The sequence below is a fragment of the Triturus cristatus genome, chromosome 6 (genome assembly GCF_964204655.1).
Source record: "Triturus cristatus chromosome 6, aTriCri1.1, whole genome shotgun sequence".
Lineage (NCBI taxonomy): Eukaryota > Metazoa > Chordata > Amphibia > Caudata > Salamandridae > Triturus > Triturus cristatus.
In genome coordinates, this window is record NC_140589.1 from 268,563,383 (window position 1) to 268,587,608 (window position 24,226).

Consider the following 24,226-nt stretch of genomic DNA (forward strand, 5'->3'; position numbering starts at 1 on the left):
ACACCTGGTTGAGATCTACCGGGTTCTCGCCAGATGTCCAAAGCTCACTCATGGACATGCCCTTTGATGGCACTCGCCTGTTTGGCAACAAAGCCGACAGTGCGCTGGAGCGTTTTAAGGACTTGCGGGCCACAGCCAAGTCCTTCGGTCTTTCCACGAAAAGACCAGCCACTCATGGTTTTTAGTTCCTTTCGTGGCCATGGAAGAAGCGCCCAGACACGTTCCTTCAGCAAACCTGTGCAGACCCAGCCTCAGCGCGGACGCGGTTTCCGTAGGGGTGGGTCTGGTAATCAGCGTGGGGGTCAGTCCACCTCCGCCCCCCGCTGCTCCTACCTCCAAACCTTCCTAATCCGAGCTTTGGGGGGCACCCTACGCCAGTGGGTGGCAGGATCTGCTATCACCTCCCCCACTGGCATGCTATCACATCAGACAAGTGGGTGTTGCAGATCATCCGCAAAGGTTACTCCCTTCCTTTTCAGTCCACTCCTCCAGCCATGCCACCTCAGTACCACCACATGTCGGGGGAACACTTGGCAATTCTCCAGCAGGAAGTCACAGCCCTCTTGGCCAAGGGGGCCATCGAGTGCGTTCCTGGGCCAGAAGTAGGAAGTGGTTGCTATTCCCACTACTTTCTGGTCCCCAAGAAGGACAAAGGGGGTCTGCATCCCATCTTGGACCTCCGGTACGTTAACCGCTTTCTCCGAAAGGAGAAGTTCGAGATGTTGACTTTGGCTCAGGTCTTGTTTGCTCTCGATCCAGGAGACTGGATGGTAGCGTTGGACTTGCAGGACGCCTATTTTCATGTTCCCGTCCTGCCGGTCCACCGGCGTTACCTGCGGTTCATGGTAGGCCACATGCACTTTCAGTTTACCATGCTCCCCTTTGGCCTTACCAGTGTCTCTCGGGTGTTCACGAAAGTGATGGTGGTCGTCGCATCTGACCTCGGACATGGTGCAAGGTCTCTTTCTGGGGGGGGAGAGCCTTGGTTAGATCTATTCGCCACTAAAGAGAACGCGCAATGTCATCAATTCTGCGCGTTGGAATTTCCAAGGCGGCACTGGCTCGGAGACGCTTTTCGTCGCAAGTGGAGTTGCAGTCTGTTGTACGCCTTCCCGCCTATACCACTTCTGCCCAGAGTGCTGAAGAAGATCAGGCATGAGTCATTCTTGTGGCTCCGGATTGGGCAAGAAGAGTATTGTATCCAGAGCTACTTAGTCTGGAAATCTGTCCTCCTATCCTACTGCCTCTTCGGGAGAATCTTCTGTTGCAGCAACAGGGGACGGTCCTCCACCCGAACCTGTCCAGCCTCCACCTACATGCGTGGAGATTAGGCGGTGACAGTTGACAGCTTTTGATCTACATGCCGAAGTCTGTGATGTTATTTTGGCAGCCAGGTGTCCCTCCACTAAATATACGCCTGCAGGTGGAATACATTTGTGGCATGGTGCACAGCGAAGGCTGTGGATCCCCTTTCTGCCCCTCTTTCAGAAGTTCTTCTGTTCCTCCTTTCTCTGGCCCAGCAGGGCTCTGCTCTGGGCACTATCAAGGGCTATCTCTCGGCCATTTCTGCCTTTTTAAGGCTTCCAGATCAGCCTTCTCAATTCAAGTCTCCTGTTGTTTCTTGAAAGGCATTACACACACGTTCCCTCCGGTCCCCTTTATAATGCCTCAGTGGGACTTGAATCTTGTGTTGACTTCTTTGATGTGCGCTCCCTTTGAGCCGCTTCACAACTGTCCTTTACATCTTCTCACCTTAAAGACTGCTTTCCTGGTTGCTATCACCTCTGCCAGAAGAGTGAGTGAGCTCCAGGCTCTTTCTTCTAAACCTCCTTTCCTTTCTATTCATCCGAACAAGGTGGTGTTAAGGACCCGTCCTTCTTTTCTACCCAAGATTGTCACGCCCTTCCACATCGGGCAGACCATTACTTGCCCACCTTCTTTCCGCCTCCGCATCCTCCGAAAAAGAAAGAGATGCTCCACCGTCTGGACCCAAAAAGTGCGCTCTCGTACTATCTGAAGCGCACAGAACAGTTCTGGGTGGATGATCAACTCTTTGTTGGCTACGTGGGCGCCAAGAAAGGTTGGGTTGTGCACAAACGAACCATCTCTCGGTTGGTTGTTCTGTGTATTAAAGCCTGTTACTCCTCGGCTAAAAAGGAGCCTCCTGTGGGGCTGCATGCCCATTCTACTCGGGCGACAGCAGCCACTACCACTCTGGGACTGGGAGTCCCTTTGCAGGATAACTGTCAGGCAGCTATGTGGTCCTCGCTGCATACCTTTACCAAGCATTATTGCCTTGACAGCCAAGTCCGGAGAAACGGCTTCTTTGGCAGTTATGTTTTCTGGGATTTTCTGGTGTGATCTTAGTTCGCAGACCCACCACCGGGGTTGGTATTGCTGGGGTATCTATTCTAAGTTAAGGAATCTAACACTAACGTGTTTCTTTCAGATGAACAAGTTACTTACCTTCGGTAACGATATATCTGTAAGAAACATTAGTTAGTGTTAGATTTCTTACCGCTTCACCCATCCTCCCCATTCTGCATACTGATTTCTAAGGTTAAGGTCATCCCTTTAGGGCCCTAGTTTTATGCACCAGTGGTCAGTGTCTTGCATGGCTCTGCATTCCTGGCGCAGAAAGTCGTGTACAGAACTGATGTCCGAGCGCATGGGTGGCACCTAATTAGTCTCCGTGACGTCATCTCGGCGCATACGACGCCAGCGATGGATGCGAAGCCGCACAACGCCACCTACTGACGCGCAGGGGTACTGCTAGCGAAAACTTTCCGGATCCAGTCTGACGCCTGGGGATATTCTAAGGTAAGGAATCTAACACTAACTAATGTTTCTTACAGATATATCGTTACCGAAGGTAAGTAATTTGTTCGTTATGGATTCTCGGGGATCAGACGGGAATGGGCGCGTGGATTTCCTCAGTTCAGTTGGCGGTAGGGGGGACTGAAATAACTATGTGTGTTTTTATCAGATGTACCTGCAGTCTCCTGGGAGCGTAACTTGGTTCCAGTGTGGGAACGGATCCCTGAAGACCTCAAGTCTTGGTACCGTATGCCTCTGTCATTATATGGCAGATCGGCGATATTCAAGATGGTGGCGCTTCCCTGGCTCCTCTATCAGCTACAAAATCACCCATATCAGATCCCACCCCGTTGGTTCCGACAGGTGAATGCAGCGCTCTGGCAGTTTTTGTGGGAGGGGGGAAAGGTGCATGTAGCTCTGCGAACATGCTTCTTGTCCACCTGCTGCGGGGGGCTAGCGTCCTCAGACGTTATCTCGTACTACTAAGCCTCGCATCTACTGGTTCTTAACGAGTGGTGGTACGGCGATAGGGAAGACCCGGCGTATGCAGTCGAGCTGCAACTTATGGGGCACCACTCACTACACACAATTCTTTATTCAGCACCCTTGCGGGGTTCACTGCTGTCGGTTACACGAGTGGTGTTCCTGATTTGGAGGCAGGCGTTGCGACGAATGGGGTGGTGGAACACTCGGACTCTGGAAACCCCCCTCTGGGATAATGGGCACCTACCTCAGTTGGCGGCTCTGCAGGGGTTCCGGGGGTGGGATAACATGGGCATATCAGTCCTGGGCGACGTCATGAGGGGCTGAACGCTCAAATCCTTTCAAGACCTTCGGAAATAATTCCTTATGCCATGGTCCCAGTTCTATCACTACCTTCAATTTCGACATGCCCTGTCCCCTAGCTTAGAGGGTTTGGAGTTGTTACCGGAATTTAGCCCACTGGAGACCAAAGTTTTTATGAGAGATTTAAAGGACTGGAAAATTCCCCGGATTTATCAATCCCTGGTTACTCATTGCTCCCCCACACTACAGAAGCTTCGGGGGACTGGGAAGAGGAGGCGGGGCCACTGGAGGAGGAGGACTGGACCGAGGCCCTGGCAGCCCCGCGGGGAGCGGCCATAGCGATGCGACTCCACCTTGTCCAGTTCAAGTACCTACACAGGGTCTACTTAACTCGAGTGCGCTTGTGGAGGGCAGAGCTGATCGCCTCTCCTATGTGTCTTCGCTGCAGTCGAGAAGAGGATACATTCATTCACACAGTCTGGCGTTGTCTCTCCCTTGACCGCTTTTGGAGAGGGGTGTTTGCCTGTCTCTCGGAGGTCCTGGGGTGGGAGCTCCCCCGTATACCGCAGCTGGCCTTGCTCCATGTTATGGAGCGAATAGGAGGCAATATTTACAAGCGACACCTCATGCAATTAGGTTTTACTCTGGCGAAAAGGGACATCGCCAAGGCATGGAAGGCGCCAAGGGCCCCATCGGTGGCCACATGGAAGAATGGGCTGGACTTCTGTATGGGGCTGGAACAACCTATCTTTGTCGCTAGGAGATGCCCATGCAAACACTACAAGATTTGGGAACGGTGGGCGGACTACCGGGGACTGTTGTAAGACGCGCCATCAGCAACAGAGGTCCAGCCTTTGGGATAACTCATATGTACATCTTCGGACTGTGGGGGTGCAATGCGGGGGGGGCCCGAAGGAGTACACTCTTCCTGCTATATTTACAAGTTGAGGACAGGACTGTGCGGATCTTGTGCGATCAGGGGGGAGGGGTGGGAAGGAGTTGGGGTATTCTTTTCATTGTTGCTTATATATGCTTGGATTCCCTTGGAAAAATTCAGTCATTATATTTGTATGGTTTGATTGTGCAGCTGCCTCTGGGGTGCAGAGCTCTGCAATACATGTGCAACTTGACAAATAATATTTGTTTTAAAAAAAAAAAAGGAGAGGAGAGGCAGTCTCAAAGCAGAGAATTGCTAGATGGGTTATATTTTATATTACTTCAGCACATGAACTCATGAAAGGCCATAAAGAGAAGAGTTAAGGCACATTCAACAAGAGCAATGGCAGCAACCACTGCATTTTATGCTGGAGTGTCATTGGAAGTTATATGTAAAGCTGTAACATAAAGACGACACATGCTTTTGTAAAGCATTATTGTGTTGACATGCATGCGAGAGAGGATGATGCAGTGAGGCAGGCGATTATTTGCTTAATGTAAGCCTCCTTCCCGCTTTCCGCTAATTATATAAGTTGGTACTTGCTTTGTTATTCAGTATTCAAGCATGTTAATCTATGAAAGATCCAATGCTGGTGAAGAAAATAAGTTACTTGCCTGTAATTCTGGTTCACCAGCATTGGTATCGTTCATAGATTCACAAGCAGCCCACCCACTTCCCTGATAATGAGGCTTCCAACATTATTATGATAACTTTTTTGTGGTTTAGAAAATCTTGAGAGTTGGAGGCTTCAGTCAGGAGATCAGCTGGGTGAGGTGGTTTCTTATTGGAGGAAGTTGGGATCATATAATGATGTAGATAGGCGAGAAAGGAGATCATTGTTTTTAATGCATGCTAATGTGTGTGTTTATGTTTAATAGTTTGCATATATGATTGTTGTTTGTAAAATTAACAGGGGTTCCCAGTCTGGCGACTGGGGAATGATTCAATCATGTGATTCTATGAAAGATATCAATGCAGGAGAACTGGAGTTACAGGTAAGTAACTTTTCTTATTTCCATTCTGTATAAAGACTGACGTCTTCATCCAGTTCTGAAACTCTGTCAATTGATTAATATCTCAAAATGAGGAATTAAAACTGCTAATATTGCAGCAGTTTCTCCAGTCCACTCAAAAGGATTGACTAGTGCCTCTTAATCTCCAGGATCTATATTTCCATATCCCACATGAAGATTCTGATAGAAAGTAGCTGATGTTTACTATGGGAGCTTTAACTTTCAGTTAAAGGTTCTTCGCTGCAGGTTGTCATCAACAACAAGAGTTTTATGAAAATGTGAAGGCAGTGGTGGTTTCTTACTTCCATAATCCGGGCCACTTTCTTGCTCCATATTTAAATAAATGGTTTGGTGACAAGGCACTCTACAGGGACCCTTTTCGTGGTTTTTCCTCACCAGAGCACATGTAGTCAGATAAGTTGGATGTAAGTGAGATAGTAACTATTTTTTTTGAATCAGACAATCTCATTGGTCTTGTGTCTTCAAGACCTTATCGCATTATACTAATATGTTTGTATGTCTGCAGAGGTGACCGCTTCAGTGGTGCCTGAGAAGATAGTGATATCAACCTTGCCAAAGTCTGAAGGATGTCATAGTGATTCAACCCCCAGCTGCTATAATCTTTGCACTGGTAGATGAATGAGGAAAATACAACAGTGTGTCTTTCACAGGCTCCTTTGCAAGGTTGTAGGTACTCGCTTATATACCTTGACAGTCAACTATAATTGGATGGTGCAGGGATGACCTCCAGTTCCTAGAGTTGAGAGCTATCAAACTAGCTTTAAAGGCCTTACTCCCTCAAGTAGAGCATTTTCAAGGGCAGCTTTTGATGGGCAGTATGTGTACAGTGTTCTGTCTGACTAAATAAGGAGGTGTGGGCTCCGTCCATTTGTGCTTGGAAGCCTTGCATATATTAGACAAGATATTAGTCAGGAAAATTGAGTTATCTCTGCAGAGAGGGAGAATATGCAGGTGTACCTCGCAAGCAGAAAGCCCTCCAGCAGCCACGAGTTGGAGCTTAACCGGTATTTGGTGAATGAACTCTTTAGAGGGTAGGATACTCTTTCCATAGAACTGTTTGATTGGATAGAGAACAGGGAATGCAATCTGTTTTACTGTCTGGAGATTCTCAAGGAAACTTTTTTTTGGAGATGCACTGCTGCTCCCATGGATGTGCCCACTGCAATATGACTTGCCTTGTTTTCCACTAACAGACATTGTTCACATTATTCACAGTTACAAGGCTTAAATTTTACTGACCGCACCAGATTGGGCCCAAAGGCAAGGGTATCCAAACCTGCAACATTTCAGTTGGGTACTCTCTTAACAATTTCCTCAGAGAGAAGATCTTCTGTCCCAAAGTCCTAGTCCTAGCCCTGTCCTAGTTGTTACACCTCAATCTGGGGAAACTATGCTTGAGAGCTTGGAATGTTGGACCTTTTTATTATGATGATAGAGAGGTGATGAAAGTTAAGTTGGCTGCTTGATTGACACGCCCACTAATTTGTTTTATTCTAGTAGAAAGAAATATTTATACATTGGAACCATGCTAATATTTTTGACCTATGAAGACTGTATATATTTTTCAGTTTGGGATTTCATCGGCACAAAAAGGTCCTAACATTTGGAAAGTTAAAGTTTCTTTGGAAATATTTGGCTGCATATTTTTGAAAGAACGGGTTTCTCTGTGTAAGTTTCCTATGGGTGCGAAATGTTTTAGAGGGATTACAAAATAAATTTCCTTCTACATCTTCTTTTTTGCTCCTTTGTAGAACTAAATCTTAGTAATCACTTTTCAGATGGGCCCTCACTTTGAATTCTTAATTTTAGTTTGGAAGATCGTCATTCGATCATCAGTCATATCATCTGCTATAGATATAGTATGTTGCAGGCTGTAGCTTTTTAGGTAAAACTTTCCTTTCTTCCTAAAGTTGCACTACACTGTCAGGTCGCTCATACATTTGTCTTCCTTTCTTCTGCATCATCCTTCAAAGCAGTAGATACTGCATAGACTGGACCCACGAAGTGCAGCCATTCATTGTATTTGCAGAATTAACTCTTTCAAAATTGATTAAGGCAGCAAATTAGGAAAAGATGGTGTAGTCAGATTATTTATAGTTGCGTGTATTTGACAGTGAAACACTGCAACTAACTAGCAGGTAAATCTCCTCCAGGATGCTTCTGGTTCCTCAGTATTAGAGGGGTGAAACTACTTCACCTCTGTTTAGAAGTGTTCTGGATCAAACAACGTGTGAGCTGCCACTTGGTGCTCTGTACACTCTCTACTTGGGCATTATAGCTTGACATGGACATTAGAGATTTGTCTAACTTTAAAAGAGCTTGTCTCTAATATTTGTTGGTGTGATTTCTTGCATATCCTCAACCCAGCATGGCTTGCTACCTTTAAAGTCTGCTGCTCGTTGATTATTTTGTGGTTGTGCCGCCTTGTGTTCACCTCAATCTTTTTTAGACAGGGATATGTCCATTACTGCGCAATCAATATCATGCTCCAAGTTCCATTCAGATTCAGCAGTTTTAAAAGCTTTGGATACAAAGTATTATAAATCCAATGTTGATGCTTTACTGTTAATGTCAAAACCGCAGGCTCAGTCTGCAGATGCTATAAGCTGAGGTCCCTCTCCTCCTCTCTCCTCAGTCTTACACAAAGAGGATAAAACCTGACATAACAAAGAGAAAAACATTACCAACAAGCTTATTTCTCCAGATTTAAATTAACTATACAAAAGCCATGTCCCAGTATAATCTTCTGAAATGGTTCAACATTAAACAATTAGCAGAATATCTTCCATTGAGGCTGCTTCCATTTGAAGCTAGTGAACAGAACAGTCAGAGCTATGAATTACTACGTCTGTATGACATAGAACATAGCCTCCCCCTGGGGACATTCAGGACTAGTTTATATTTTCCCCTTCGATGGTAATACTGCATATGCTTCCTCCACTGACAGATTATTTTGTAAATGTAAGACTTGGATTGTAACAACAAAATCTGAGTTCCTGTCAAGAAACAGGTATTTATATTCCTTCGCAGGAGTTCAAAATCTTTAAGTCCACCCAAGCTTCAAATTAGAAGCATTTTGAGTACATCTTCTGGAAAACACAGATTTCTCCCCAGTTATGAGTCTGTTGTTTATTCTGCAACTAACACGTTTGCTTTGGAATTTAGTTCCTTCTCGATGATCATGGAGCCTGGTTGGAGGCCTAACTTCCTCCTTTCAAGCTCAGTGGTCATCTCATGACCACTGAGTACTCAAAATAATATTAAAGTATAACTCTTTGAACCTCCCCCTCTGAAATCTCAGAAATAGTTGCTATGTGACACGTGTCAGCGAAATAAAAGGGATTCACTTTGCATAGATTGTGGACAGATATGATGCCCCCATTTCTTTGGGGTGCAAAGAGGTATCTGGTGAAAACAACTCACAATCTGGTACTAATCTTGAATAAAGTCAGTGGGCCCGATTCACAGAACTAACTTAAGACAAAATACTAAACTTACTACCATTTTGGTATTCAGAAAAGGCACTTACTCATTTATGAGTAAGTGCCTTCTGTGAGTACCAAAATGAGTAAGTGCCTTCTGTGAATACCAAAATGGTAGTAAGTTTAGGATTTTGTCTTAAATTATTTCTGTGAATTGGGCCCACCAGCTCCTAGCAGAAGATTCACATTCTTCTATATTTCTGAGATTTCAGAGGGGGAGGTTCAAAGAGTTATACTTTAATATTATTTTGAGTACTCAGTGGTCATGAGATGACCACTGAGCTTGAAAGGAGGAAGTTAGGCCTCCAACCAGGCTCCATGATCATCGAGAAGGAACTAAATTCCAAAGCAAACGTGTTAGTTGCAGAATAAACAACAGACTCATAACTGGGGAGAAATCTGTGTTTTCCAGAAGATGTACTCAAAATGCTTCTAATTTGAAGCTTGGATGGACTTAAAGATTTTGAACTCCTGCGAAGGAATATAAATACCTGTTTCTTGACAGGAACTCAGATTTTGTTGTTACAATCCAAGTCTTACATTTACAAAATAATCTGTCAGTGGAGGAAGCATATGCAGTATTACCATCGAAGGAGAAAATTTAAACTAGTCCTGAATGTCCCCAGGGGGAGGCTATGTTCTATGTCATACAGACGTAGTAATTCATAGCTCTGACTGTTCTGTTCACTAGCTTCAAATGGAAGCAGCCTCAATGGAAGATATTCTGCTAATTGTTTAATGTTGAACCATTTCAGAAGGTTATACTGGGACATGGCTTTTGTATAGTTAATTTAAATCTGGAGAAATAAGCTTGTTGGTAATGTTTTTCTCTTTGTTATGTCAGGTTTTATCCTCTTTGTGTAAGACTGAGGAGAGAGGAGGAGAGGGACCTCAGCTTATAGCATCTGCAGACTGAGCCTGCGGTTTTGACATTAACAGTAAAGCATCAACATTGGATTTATAATACTTTGTATCCAAAGCTTTTAAAACTGCTGAATCTGAATGGAACTTGGAGCATGATATTGATTGCGCAGTAATGGACATATCCCTGTCTAAAAAAGATTGAGGTGAACACAAGGCGGCACAACCACAAAATAATCAATGAGCAGCAGACTTTAAAGGTAGCAAGCCATGCTGGGTTGAGGATATGCAAGAAATCACACCAACAAATATTAGAGACAAGCTCTTTTAAAGTTAGACAAATCTCTAGTGTCCATGTCAAGCTATAATGCCCAAGTAGAGAGTGTACAGAGCACCAAGTGGCAGCTCACACATTGTTTGATCCAGAACACTTCTAAACAGAGGTGAAGTAGTTTCACCCCTCTAATACTGAGGAACCAGAAGCATCCTGGAGGAGATTTACCTGCTAGTTAGTTGCAGTGTTTCACTGTCAAATACACGCAACTATAAATAATCTGACTACACCATCTTTTCCTAATTTGCTGCCTTAATCAATTTTGAAAGAGTTAATTCTGCAAATACAATGAATGGCTGCACTTCGTGGGTCCAGTCTATGCAGTATCTACTGCTTTGAAGGATGATGCAGAGGAAAGGAAGACAAATGTATGAGCGACCTGACAGTGTAGTGCAACTTTAGGAAGAAAGGAAAGTTTTACCTAAAAAGCTACAGCCTGCAACATACTATATCTATAGCAGATGATATGACTGATGATCGAATGACGATCTTCCAAACTAAAATTAAGAATTCAAAGTGAGGGCCCATCTGAAAAGTGATTACTAAGATTTAGTTCTACAAAGGAGCAAAAAAGAAGATGTAGAAGGAAATTTATTTTGTAATCCCTCTAAAACATTTTGCACCCATAGGAAACTTACACAGAGAAACCCGTTCTTTCAAAAATATGCAGCCAAATATTTCCAAAGAAACTTTAACTTTCCAAATGTTAGGACCTTTTTGTGCCGATGAAATCCCAAACTGAAAAATATATACAGTCTTCATAGGTCAAAAATATTAGCATGGTTCCAATGTATAAATATTTCTTTCTACTAGAATAAAACAAATTAGTGGGCGTGTCAATCAAGCAGCCAACTTAACTTTCATCACCTCTCTATCATCATAATAAAAAGGTCCAACATTCCAAGCTCTCAAGCATAGTTTCCCCAGATTGGGGTGTAACAACTAGGACAGGGCTAGGACTAGGACTTTGGGACAGAAGATCTTCTCTCTGAGGAAATTGTTAAGAGTGTACCCAACTGAAATGTTGCAGGTTTGGATACCCTTGCCTTTGGGTCCAATCTGGTGCGGTCAGTAAAATTTAAGCCTTGTAACTGTGAATAATGTGAACAATGTCTGTTAGTGGAAAACAAGGCAAGTCATATTGCAGTGGGCACATCCATGGGAGCAGCAGTGCATCTCCAAAAAAAAGTTTCCTTGAGAATCTCCAGACAGTAAAACAGATTGCATTCCCTGTTCTCTATCCAATCAAACAGTTCTATGGAAAGAGTATCCTACCCTCTAAAGAGTTCATTCACCAAATACCGGTTAAGCTCCAACTCGTGGCTGCTGGAGGGCTTTCTGCTTGCGAGGTACACCTGCATATTCTCCCTCTCTGCAGAGATAACTCAATTTTCCTGACTATTATCTTGTCTAATATATGCAAGGCTTCCAAGCACAAATGGACGGAGCCCACACCTCCTTATTTAGTCAGACAGAACACTGTACACATACTGCCCATCAAAAGCTGCCCTTGAAAATGCTCTACTTGAGGGAGTAAGGCCTTTAAAGCTAGTTTGATAGCTCTCAACTCTAGGAACTGGAGGTCATCCCTGCACCATCCAATTATAGTTGACTGTCAAGGTATATAAGCGAGTACCTACAACCTTGCAAAGGAGCCTGTGAAAGACACACTGTTGTATTTTCCTCATTCATCTACCAGTGCAAAGATTATAGCAGCTGGGGGTTGAATCACTATGACATCCTTCAGACTTTGGCAAGGTTGATATCACTATCTTCTCAGGCACCACTGAAGCGGTCACCTCTGCAGACATACAAACATATTAGTATAATGCGATAAGGTCTTGAAGACACAAGACCAATGAGATTGTCTGATTCAAAAAAAATAGTTACTATCTCACTTACATCCAACTTATCTGACTACATGTGCTCTGGTGAGGAAAAACCACGAAAAGGGTCCCTGTAGAGTGCCTTGTCACCAAACCATTTATTTAAATATGGAGCAAGAAAGTGGCCCGGATTATGGAAGTAAGAAACCACCACTGCCTTCACATTTTCATAAAACTCTTGTTGTTGATGACAACCTGCAGCGAAGAACCTTTAACTGAAAGTTAAAGCTCCCATAGTAAACATCAGCTACTTTCTATCAGAATCTTCATGTGGGATATGGAAATATAGATCCTGGAGATTAAGAGGCACTAGTCAATCCTTTTGAGTGGACTGGAGAAACTGCTGCAATATTAGCAGTTTTAATTCCTCATTTTGAGATATTAATCAATTGACAGAGTTTCAGAACTGGATGAAGACGTCAGTCTTTATACAGAATGGAAATAAGAAAAGTTACTTACCTGTAACTCCAGTTCTCCTGCATTGATATCTTTCATAGAATCACATGATTGAATCATTCCCCAGTCGCCAGACTGGGAACCCCTGTTAATTTTACAAACAACAATCATATATGCAAACTATTAAACATAAACACACACATTAGCATGCATTAAAAACAATGATCTCCTTTCTCGCCTATCTACATCATTATATGATCCCAACTTCCTCCAATAAGAAACCACCTCACCCAGCTGATCTCCTGACTGAAGCCTCCAACTCTCAAGATTTTCTAAACCACAAAAAAGTTATCATAATAATGTTGGAAGCCTCATTATCAGGGAAGTGGGTGGGCTGCTTGTGAATCTATGAACGATACCAATGCTGGTGAACCAGAATTACAGGCAAGTAACTTATTTTCTTCACCAGCATTGGATCTTTCATAGATTAACATGCTTGAATACTGAATAACAAAGCAAGTACCAACTTATATAATTAGCGGAAAGCGGGAAGGAGGCTTACATTAAGCAAATAATCGCCTGCCTCACTGCATCATCCTCTCTCGCATGCATGTCAACACAATAATGCTTTACAAAAGCATGTGTCGTCTTTATGTTACAGCTTTACATATAACTTCCAATGACACTCCAGCATAAAATGCAGTGGTTGCTGCCATTGCTCTTGTTGAATGTGCCTTAACTCTTCTCTTTATGGCCTTTCATGAGTTCATGTGCTGAAGTAATATAAAATATAACCCATCTAGCAATTCTCTGCTTTGAGACTGCCTCTCCTCTCCTTTTTTTTTTTTTAAAACAAATATTATTTGTCAAGTTGCACATGTATTGCAGAGCTCTGCACCCCAGAGGCAGCTGCACAATCAAACCATACAAATATAATGACTGAATTTTTCCAAGGGAATCCAAGCATATATAAGCAACAATGAAAAGAATACCCCAACTCCTTCCCACCCCTCCCCCCTGATCGCACAAGATCCGCACAGTCCTGTCCTCAACTTGTAAATATAGCAGGAAGAGTGTACTCCTTCGGGCCCCCCCCGCATTGCACCCCCACAGTCCGAAGATGTACATATGAGTTATCCCAAAGGCTGGACCTCTGTTGCTGATGGCGCGTCTTACAACAGTCCCCGGTAGTCCGCCCACCGTTCCCAAATCTTGTAGTGTTTGCATGGGCATCTCCTAGCGACAAAGATAGGTTGTTCCAGCCCCATACAGAAGTCCAGCCCATTCTTCCATGTCAGAAAAGTAGGAGAAACTTTAGCTGGTCCCGTCTGTGGTGCAGGCATTTCCCAACCAGTTATGAAGGCGGGAGAGCATGAATTAAGAGTACGGTAATCACCATAAAGGTCATTTTTCCAATGTGATTAACCTCAGAAATTATAATTTGGAGATAATTGATAAAAAAGTGTAAAAGTCAGGATACACCAGGGAAGTTTAGCTAACTCTGGGTTGCGATAATCAACATAGAAAGCTGTATTATATTCATAAATGAAGACACAAAGAAAGCTGAAATAGCAGCTCTTTGCTAAACGACTGACATGGCAACACATAGTAGGCAATAAGATACATTTTCTCCTGCTACTCATCTCCAAAACTGTTCAGATGGGAAGCTGATCTTTAGGGAAAGGAAAGCAGCTCATAAAGTTCATGAAATTAAAAGACATCCTTCGCGGAAAAACATTTTTTCAGGAAAGGCAGTTTTTGCTTGTGGAAAACATTGAAATAAGAGAAATGATAAGTGTCAATGTAGACCAGCCACTATACATAATATTCTATTTAGCTATTGGCATAACAGAATCAGCAGGATGTGATTGCTAGGTCTACCGAAGAAAAACTTATATGAAATTATAGAATCAAGGCAGACTCCACTCTTGATTAACAATCAGTTTACATGGATATCTCCCATAGTCACAGCATTAAAAAAAAATCCAGGCAAAATTGGAATAAGAGAAATTCCGGAATCTGCTAGTTCCAACCCTATTCTGTCTTACTTATCTCTTGATACCAAAATCTGAGAAAATATTAAGGGAGGAGGAAACATTAGAATGAAGAAAGAAAAAACATAATTCGATTTAACACAGCAATTAATAGACTACAGCCACAGCACATGTATGGTATCAGCCGAGCAATCAAACACCATACTTAGAAGTAGTCAGTTCATCACCTGAAGATGACATCAGTTGGGGAACAGCTATTGTATTTGTAATAAATCTACTGTCCCCAGCCTTTCTATACTTTTCTTTGATTTTGCTATAGTATTTCATATTGAATTTCAGTTGTTTTTTAATCTTGATATCCCAAAGCCAAACTGACAATGCAATCGATATAAACGTTTTACGAAATCTTGATTGAGTTGTTTTTAGGAAATATTGTGAATCCATTTTTCTTTAACAATCTATTTTAAAAACATATCATGGTTTCCATAACCTCAGAATGTGTTTTAGTGATCTCATTTAGTGATTTGTACCAATGGGCTATTTTGATATTCTTAACAGTGCCTTTGTTTGTGACCATGACAAAATCCCATGTAATTGCTGCATCGAAAGAAGCATTTTACATCTGGCAGTATCGGGTGGCAAAGAGGCTAACTGCATTGGAAATCAATCAGGTGACTCGGATACGAAAAGAAGGACGAGAACGGTATGTTGTGAAGAACATTATAGGGCCTATTCACAAACTGCATTTAGGACTGTTATGGCAGTGCTACTAAAGTACAACAAAATGCTATTCACAAACCTACAAAGGTAAATCTCCACCTGTAGTATCTGTCTATGGGGAGATCTTCACACTTGTAAATGTGGTATGGACCAGGGGAGTGGCTGTAAAAAAGGGTCAGGGGCATAGTTACTACTAAATGGGAGGGTTTTACAGAGGGGTATGGTTTTAGGGAGGGACATGCACGCACCCACATAATAGTAAGATCATTTCTAGTCAGAAACTGCATTTCCGGCGTTACTACAGCTAAATCAAAAAGGGACCCAAAGCAATAGTAATTTTTTCTAGCTCTGAGCTGGAGTAAGTTCAGCACCACATATGGCCAACCTCTGATACTATAAACCACCCCAGAGCAAGTATTGGAGACGTGGGAAAAAATGTTGAATTACATTTTTTAAAACCGTTTAATATATAAATAAATTCGATTTAATGTTAAAAATATCTAAAAATGAAACATTTATTTACTTCTAAAATATTTAACACCCATTTTTGAAATTTTAAATTCATGTACCACTTTAATTAAAATTTAATTAAAATACTTTCAGTTAATTCAATACATCAGGTTTAATAATATTAATGCATGATAAACGTTAGGTGAGAATTTATCTTTGAATTTAAACATCAGAAAATGTATGTCCTTATCTCCTTATTTACATAAATCTAAAAAGAAAAAGGTAAAACTGCATAATGTTCTTGTGGTTCACCAAACACCAGGCCTACAGCTCTCTCTGCAAAGTTTGTTGCTCATTATTGACCTTTAGGAAGTGGTGTGAAGTAACTAGGCCCGGGTGAGAGTTATGTTATCGTGACATGATCTAATGGATTTCACATTACGCTGAAATTTACAAAATCACGCCACTTGCAGCAAATGTTTGGCGCAGGAGCATGAGAATAACGCAAATGATCAGAACACGTGCTGGGGTTGTTTGCAGCACATGTGTCTTTGCACTTACGTATAGCACTAAATGCCGGTTTTCAATTTCTCCTAATTTGGCATAATTTTATGCAAAAGCAAATTACGCAAATTTCCCACATGTTGCATATCAATGTACGAGTCTAAGTCCACTGTAATTCGATATTTAAAAAACACTTTAGTTGAAATGTGATGTGAACCCAAGTCTTACGTGTAAGAAAATTCTAGTTTTAATACAATTTCAAATCAGTTATTTTTTGTGTAGACATTTCCATCTCTATGCCTGTGGTAATTTCTCCCTTAACACAACAATGGGGAAACAAAGTTTACCGTAGGACCTGGGTACAGTTTGATACAAATGAAAATTGGTTCCAATTGAGGTTATACAGATATGGCAACACTACTAGCCAATCTAGACTTCAATAAGTTAGTTAGACACCCTCAGTTCAGAAGTCGGAGGGATAACACATTACTCAACAAGAAAATGAGTGTACCAAAAATCACAACACAGAAACACCAAGTCCATTTGAAATAAATTAAAAAATGTAATGACATTTGAACATATACACATAATATACTTTTTATATACATTGGTCACTCCAAAAAGTGAATAGCAAGTTCTAGAAAAAGTGCTTATACATAAGTCAGGGAAAGAATAAATAGATACAGTACAATTATTTACAACCAGATGGTATTCATGCCTCTCTGATTAAAGGTGTAGACCATTTTGCATCCATATTGCATAGTTAACAGTGTATTATAAGAGTCTATACCTTGATTAATCTAGACCACTATTATATGGTCAGATGGATCATGATTGGTGGAGCAAGGTGGGCGATGGCCAATAGACTCATGGGAAATGTAGTTATATGTTCTGTTTAATGTTGATTGGCTGTTGTGTTTTAAGTAATAAATAAAGAGAAGCAAAATCCGAAGCCGCAAAGCTCCCATTCAAGGCTTGAAAACCTTTCCTTCACGCACATTTCCATTGTGCCTCGTGAACTTGATTTGGAATATCATAGCAATCATCAAGTCTGTCATCTGCTTCTCAAATGTCATTATATAGACACAGAATGGCTTTGGAATCACCAGTAGTTCAAATAAAATCACCCACGTTTCTTTCAACAAGTGAATAGTTCCCTTAATAGTTTTTTTTATTTCCAAGATTTATTAATTACATTTTATGAAAGAGACATAGCAATGCGTTAGGTCGCTGGACACAAACATTTTGTTGATACAGTCTTAGTAATAGAACAGGTAGTTTGGTTTTGGTAGGCTATAACAGTAGCATAATTATATGACCGTAATACTTTGAAGGTGTACTTGTTTTTGATACATGGAGTTTGATCAATCTTGCCTAGGTTGCATCTAAATTCAATTCAGGTAGATGGAGTTATTTCACTGGCTTTGCCAGTACTCTGTAACATATGTAAGGGTGGATATAAGTCTTCTGGGTATTGGCGTGGCCATTACACAAAAAATTTGCCAATGTATTAGAGTTTCTGGAAGAGGGCTGAAAACCATGGGCTCTATTACGATGCCGGTCTGACAAACATCTGACTGGCATCGTGTCGGAAACAGGACCACCGGACAAGGAGTCGGAGCTTCCGCATTCCGAATTACATAAAGTGTATGTTTACTATTGCAGCTTGTGCTGTGGTCTGCAGCACAAGCAGCAGTAGTAAACATGCACTTTTTAAACATCCCTGCACCATGTGGCAGGCACCATGCGGTGCCTTCAACACAGTGCATGGAGATTTGGGGGGGCACCAGACGGTGGTGGTGCCTGCCGCGGAGAGGCGAGAGCCCTGCTAGTTGACCCCAAAGTCCATTTCCGTCTGCCTTTCTATGGCGGTCGGACCGCCATTGAAAAGGCAGCAAGAAAGGAACATTGTAATCCCTATGGTGTTGCTTGAGCAGGCACCGCCCCTTTTTGTAGGGAATGCATTGTGACCGCTGGACCGACGGGCTCCTTGAGCCCATCGGAACAGCAGCGGTCGGTCCCTCCACCTGCTGTCTCCGACAGCTGCATTGTAATGCAACAGTCGGACCGCAGAGGCAGATGTCAGTTGGACCGCAACCGATGGGCAGTCGGTTGCAAGCCGATCAACATCATAATGAGGCCCAATGTATTTGTTCTGGTAATATATTTCTGAGAACAGGAATTTTGTGCTTTATCAGTAAGACAGAGTAGGCCTTTGTTCCCAGCCCCAAAGCTTCTCCGTACTGCCTAAAAAAATATTCAAGCAACACAATTAAGTTGTGGAGTTGTGCAGTGGGACATATTATATTATATATGTACAACGTCTGTACACCATCGCTAGACCTATCATGTTACACTTAAAATTCTATCCACCTTTAAAATAACATTGTATAAGTATGAGTTGCAGCTACCTAGAAGAACATGATTTTAGCTGTTTAGCTGCACACTCAGACATGGAGGAAGAGAATTATTATTGTGAGAAATTGGGTTGTTGTTTAACTGGGGTGTGAGCCCTGGTCAAGCAACAGCCACAATCCCTTTAATGGTGAACCACAAAAGGTCTCTAAATTAACCTGTGCTGAATCCTGGATAGCTAGTCACAAACAAAGCAGTCCGGCTTAATTTAAGAGGCAATGCGTAAAGTATTTATGCAGCACACAAACAGTAATAAAGTGAAAACACAACACAAGAAAAACCCCAAACAGTTTAGAAAAACAGAGGAAACTTTAATAAATTATTTGACAGTAAAACAACAAAAATCCAATATTAGCGGCAGAGTTATAAATTTTAAGGTTCAAAATAGCGCATAAAAGATCAAAGCGCCAACAGCGGACATCTGGTCACGCAAGACCGGGTCGAAAGCTTTGGCTGACCACAATGGAGAACAGTTCAGATACAAGAAGTGGATTGTCATCACTTGCCTTCGAACCTAGAAAAATTCTTGAAGAAAAATGTCTGAGAAGGTAGAAGTTCAGCGGGGCAAGGCTGCAGGATTTTCCAAGGTAGGCGAGCCATTGTCCGATGGCCGTGGAGCAAAGCCACAGTGAAGATTGTTACCTTCAGACTTTGTCGTCAGAATGGAAGTCGAAAATCTCCAGCGGGACAGAGCAGAGGGCTGTAGCTGAAGACAGTTCCATGAGGTTGGATACCTCTTTCGCGAAGGACTGCTGAAAAGGACTTGCTGCTGCGGAAAAGAACATAGTGGGAGAAGCCACAAAGACAATCCGACTGGAAATGCACCTTGGGCAGATAGGCAAGCAGCGCCAAGCTGTCTGCAGTAACAATACAGGGTTGTTAGACCTATTGTGAGGAAACCGGTAACATCCTATTTAGGTGCAAGTGGGGCTGTGCTCATCTCCGCCCCCCGCCATCCTGCCAATTGATGGCCCATTGAGGCACCCCTAATCTCACTATTGTGTGACAGTCTGGGAGGAATTCACAAAGTTTAACTATCGGCAATACCCAGTCATGTGACCCAAGACAGGCTGCAGGCACAAAGAGCTAAAGGCAGAAAAATGCCAACTTTCTAAAAGTGGCATTTTCAGAATTGTAATGAAAAACTCGACTTTACCATTAAAGAGGGGATATCATTACAGTTCCATGGATACCAAACATGATATATCTACCTCCTCTCAATTAGGAATTACAGCTTATTAATTGAAATAAGGAATCCTCAATGTTATCCTATGGGAGGGGTAGGCCTCACAGTTGTGAAAAAATAATTTTGGAGTTTTTCACTACCAGGGCATGTAAAACTTAAAAGTGCATGCCCTACCTTTTAATTACACAGCACCCTGCCCTATGGGCTACCTAGGACCTACCTTAGGGGTTACTTACATGCAATTGAAGGAGAGTTTAAGGCTTGGCAGGGGGTTTAAATGCTAAGTAGACATGGCAGTGTGACACTGCGTTCAGGCTGCAATGGCAGGCCTGGCATACGTTTTAGGGTGCTACTTAAATGGGTGGCACAATAGATGCTGCAGGCCCACTGGTAGCATTTAATTTGTAGTCACTGGGTATTTGGTATACCACTGTACAAGGGACTGCAAGTAAATTAAACATGCCAATTATGTATATGCCAATCAAACCATGTTTAGGGGAGTGAGCACAAACACTTGAGCACTGGCTAGCAGAGGTAAAGTGCAGAGTCCTAGGGTCATTAGAATAAAAAGTCCAGGCATAATTGAAGGTAAGTAGGCAAAATGTTTAGGGGAAGACCACCCAAAGGCTGACCGGTCTAACCATCATTGATGAGCTTCTTTGTGTTATTTTACACTTTAGTGCCATCTTAACAGACACAAAGAAAGGGAGCATGCTGCTCAATATTTGAATAACTTGTAACCAAAAATCACATTTCCATAAAGCCCTTCAGCTTTGCTAAGCTTATGATATCCGTGTTGGGCAAAGACCATGGGTCTGTTGCACACTCTGATCGCTGTAGAAGATCCTGTTCACTTTAAGGTTTCATGCTTGTCTTTTATGTGTATACATCAGCTAGCCCTAGCCTATCCTTGAAAAGATGTCCTTGAAGTGCGCAGGTTAATCACAGTACACATGGATGACGCTCCTTTTCATGTCGGGCCCCAGTTATCTGTCCTGCTCTCATATGTCTCTCTCCATTTCTGATGGTCTTCATGAAGAAACTACAGACAAGTCTTTTTTGTTAGCCCCTGGTTCTAAGACTAGCGATGAGTAGTTCATCTAGTGCCCTTGTGCTATAAAACAATCAATTCACTGATACATTTGTACCACTTTTGTTCACAATGTCGGTGCTTACTATATCAGTTTATCTTGTCAGTTGTACAGTATTTCAGTTTGACTTGGCTGTAGTGCAATATTTCAGATGTTAAGTATATGTAGTCTTTACAATACCTGTTATTTTTTTATTTTGCAGAATATACCATATTGATGACACTCCAACTGGAACTGCAGATGGACATTTGGATTTCACCAAAGCTTCAGCTGTGGGTAGCAATGGTAGATGAAGCTGCCAGTTGGTGGTTGTAGCAGGATGTGTGCAAATTGTGAATATATTGAATTTAGAAACTATAATTTCTAGTCTGGCTTCATATGTGAGGTTAAATGAAAGATTCTATGCTAAATTGTTTTAGGGCACCAGACTTTGTCAGCGTTTGCAAAAAATAGTAAACAGATTTCACAGGTCTTTAGAAAATATTCTATTTAATTTTCTTTTAAGGTCTGACGTATAAACAACTTCAGCTTTCTTAAAGCCTTTTGTAATATAAAGTAAAATAACACATAATAATGGTACATATATACACAACTAAAGGGGACATACATAGAGGGGCTGCGAATTAGCCCACTTCAGCCAATGGTTATATTGGCTGAGCCTTTCACATTTTCAACTAGCCCACAGGATAACCATTGGTTAATTTGAGTTGAAGGCAGTTGAAAACACGATTGTGGTCACATAATTATGTAAACCAATAAAGAAACACATAAAAAATAAAATAGATAAAAAGAAATAAATCAAATGTTAATTCTACTCTGTAGTTATAGATATTATTCCCAGAGATAGGAATTCCTCGGCTTTTAGCTCCCTTATAACTTTCCACCCGTTTGATGAATCACCACAAATCTTTCCAAACTTCTGGCAGTTTCTACATTTTGAGATGATGTAAATTTGGGGGGGGGGGGTATTAAGTTTTTTTTTTTCCCCCCCATCAATGCATTTTCCATAGACTATTGTATTTGACGTAGCGGTAAAACAACTAAACAGATTCACATTAAATTTGGCAGGATTATACATTATGGTGCACAGATGCTTTTTGGGTACTGCAGTTAAGTAGGGTAAGTATTTTTTAAGTTATGAAGCATTTAAACTTGATGATATCTGTCACCGCGATACTTTCGAAGAATTTCACAAACCTTTTTGAAACTACTGTGGTGGATGGCTGTAAACGTATTTAAAAATATGTTAAAAAAATATAAATACATCTCCCTACTAAATAAAGTAGTAATAGTTAGGGACCTACTACTTACCTATATCTAATGCCCTAACACTGAACACAGCCATACTGTAGTAAAAACAATATGGCTGCGTTTTCATTCTCTAAAAACAGCCTTTATTCAATATTATACTGGCTTGTCATTGCCATGCGCCACGGTATACTGCAAAGGTATTGTGGTATACTACGGCCCAAAATATAACTAAGGCAACTAAGGACTAGCTGTATTATTGGATTGCAGTACCCTTGCGTCATGCATGGTATCGCATGGGCAACGTAATCCTTAAGTGTAGATTTACAAAGCAACGCAAGGCCACCATGCTTGGTCCTGTGTTGATTGGTAAATAATGAGATACGCAAAGCAGTGCAATTCGCTGTTTTGGGTTACTCTGCACACCATAATCTGCATTGTTGCTAAATTTCACATACATCCATATGCCATGTCACTGTACCCCACTCCACTATATGCTATTCCTGTCTATGCCACTCCACTGTACAATATTCCACTCTAAGCCACTTTACTCTGTGCTACTTCACTATGTGCTATTCTACTCTGTGCCATTGACCTGTACGCCACTCAACTCCAGGCGATTCCACAGTATGCCACTCCACTGTACGCTACTCTACGCCACTTCAATGTATGGCACTCCACTCTATGCCTCTCCATTCTAAGCTATTCCATTGGACACCATTCCAATGTACGCCACTACACTGTATGCTATTACATTCTACCCCACTCCACTGTATGCCACTCCTGTCTTCACCACTCCACTGTACACCACTCCCCTGTGCACTACTCCATTATGCACTATTACACTCTGTCACTCCACTGAACAACACTCCACTCTACACCACTCCACTTTACGCTACTACACTGACCACAGCTCCACTTTAAGGTATTAAACTGTACACAACTCCACTCCACGCCACTTTATTGTACGTCACTTCATTGTAGGCCACTCGCCTATACACTACTCCAGTATATCCTATTCCACTCTATGCCATTCCACTGCACCCCACTCCACTTTATGCTATTCCAGTTTATGCCATTCCACTGTACAACTCTCCACTGCATGCTATTTTGCTGTATGCCACTACAGTGTATGCTACTCCACTCTTCACCACTCCACTGTATGCTATTACACTCTATCCCACTCCAGTCTACACCACTTCACTGTACGCTACTCCACTACATGCTATTCCATTCTACGCCACTCCAAACTGTTCCGCTGAATGGCACTCCACTATACGCCACTCCAGTGTACAGCACTCCACTCCATTCTACTCTAGTCCATTGGACTCCACTCCACTTGTATCACTATATGTTTTTACACTCTACCCCACTGTGTATCACTTCAGTCTACATCTCTCCATGGTATGCCACTCCACTCTATGCTATTCCACACCTACGCCACTGAACTGTTCTCCACTCTACCATATTCCTCTGTATGCCACTCCACTCTACGCAATTACACTCTATGTAACTTCAGTCTTTGCCACTCTTCTGTATGGTATTCCACTCTACCCCACTCCACTGCATGCTATTACACTCTACCCCACCGCACAGTACACAACACCAGTCTACACAATGTCACTCTACGCGACTCCAGTGTACTCTTCTCCACTCTATGTAACTCAACTCTGCTACACTCTGTCACTCTACTAGACTCTAGTCCACTCTAACCCTGTACACCCCACTGGCCAAATTTGTGCTAGACTCTATTCCCATACACTCTATGGTACTACACTGGATTCCACTCTACAACAGTTTCCAACAGTATATGATACAGCACTCCACTCTACTCTAGGAGACTCCAGTTTATCAGTTTCCACAACTCTACGCTATGCCATTCCAATGTACCCCTACCCACTTCTACTCTAATCCGCTGTACAAAACTCCAGACCACGTCACTCCATTGTACACCACTCCACTCTACGCTATTCCACTCCAATTCTTCTACACTTGACTATACAGTATTCAACTGTACGCTATTCCACTGTATGCTACTACACCTTGCGGTAATCCACTCTACACCACTACAGTGTGCACCACTTC

The 24,226-nt window shown here is 42.2% G+C and overlaps 1 protein-coding gene across 1 annotated transcript in view; it reads left to right on the forward strand.

Annotated features, from left to right (window-relative positions):
* Positions 1-24,226, forward strand: part of WDR35 (WD repeat domain 35) — a 515,604-nt gene that overhangs the window by 163,298 nt on the left and 328,080 nt on the right. Inside the window, exons 13-14 of the mRNA XM_085610631.1 lie at positions 15,086-15,230; positions 21,096-21,165. Of these exons, the coding sequence (XP_085466757.1) occupies positions 15,086-15,230; positions 21,096-21,165 (215 nt within the window). The remainder of the gene's footprint in view (positions 1-15,085; positions 15,231-21,095; positions 21,166-24,226) is intronic.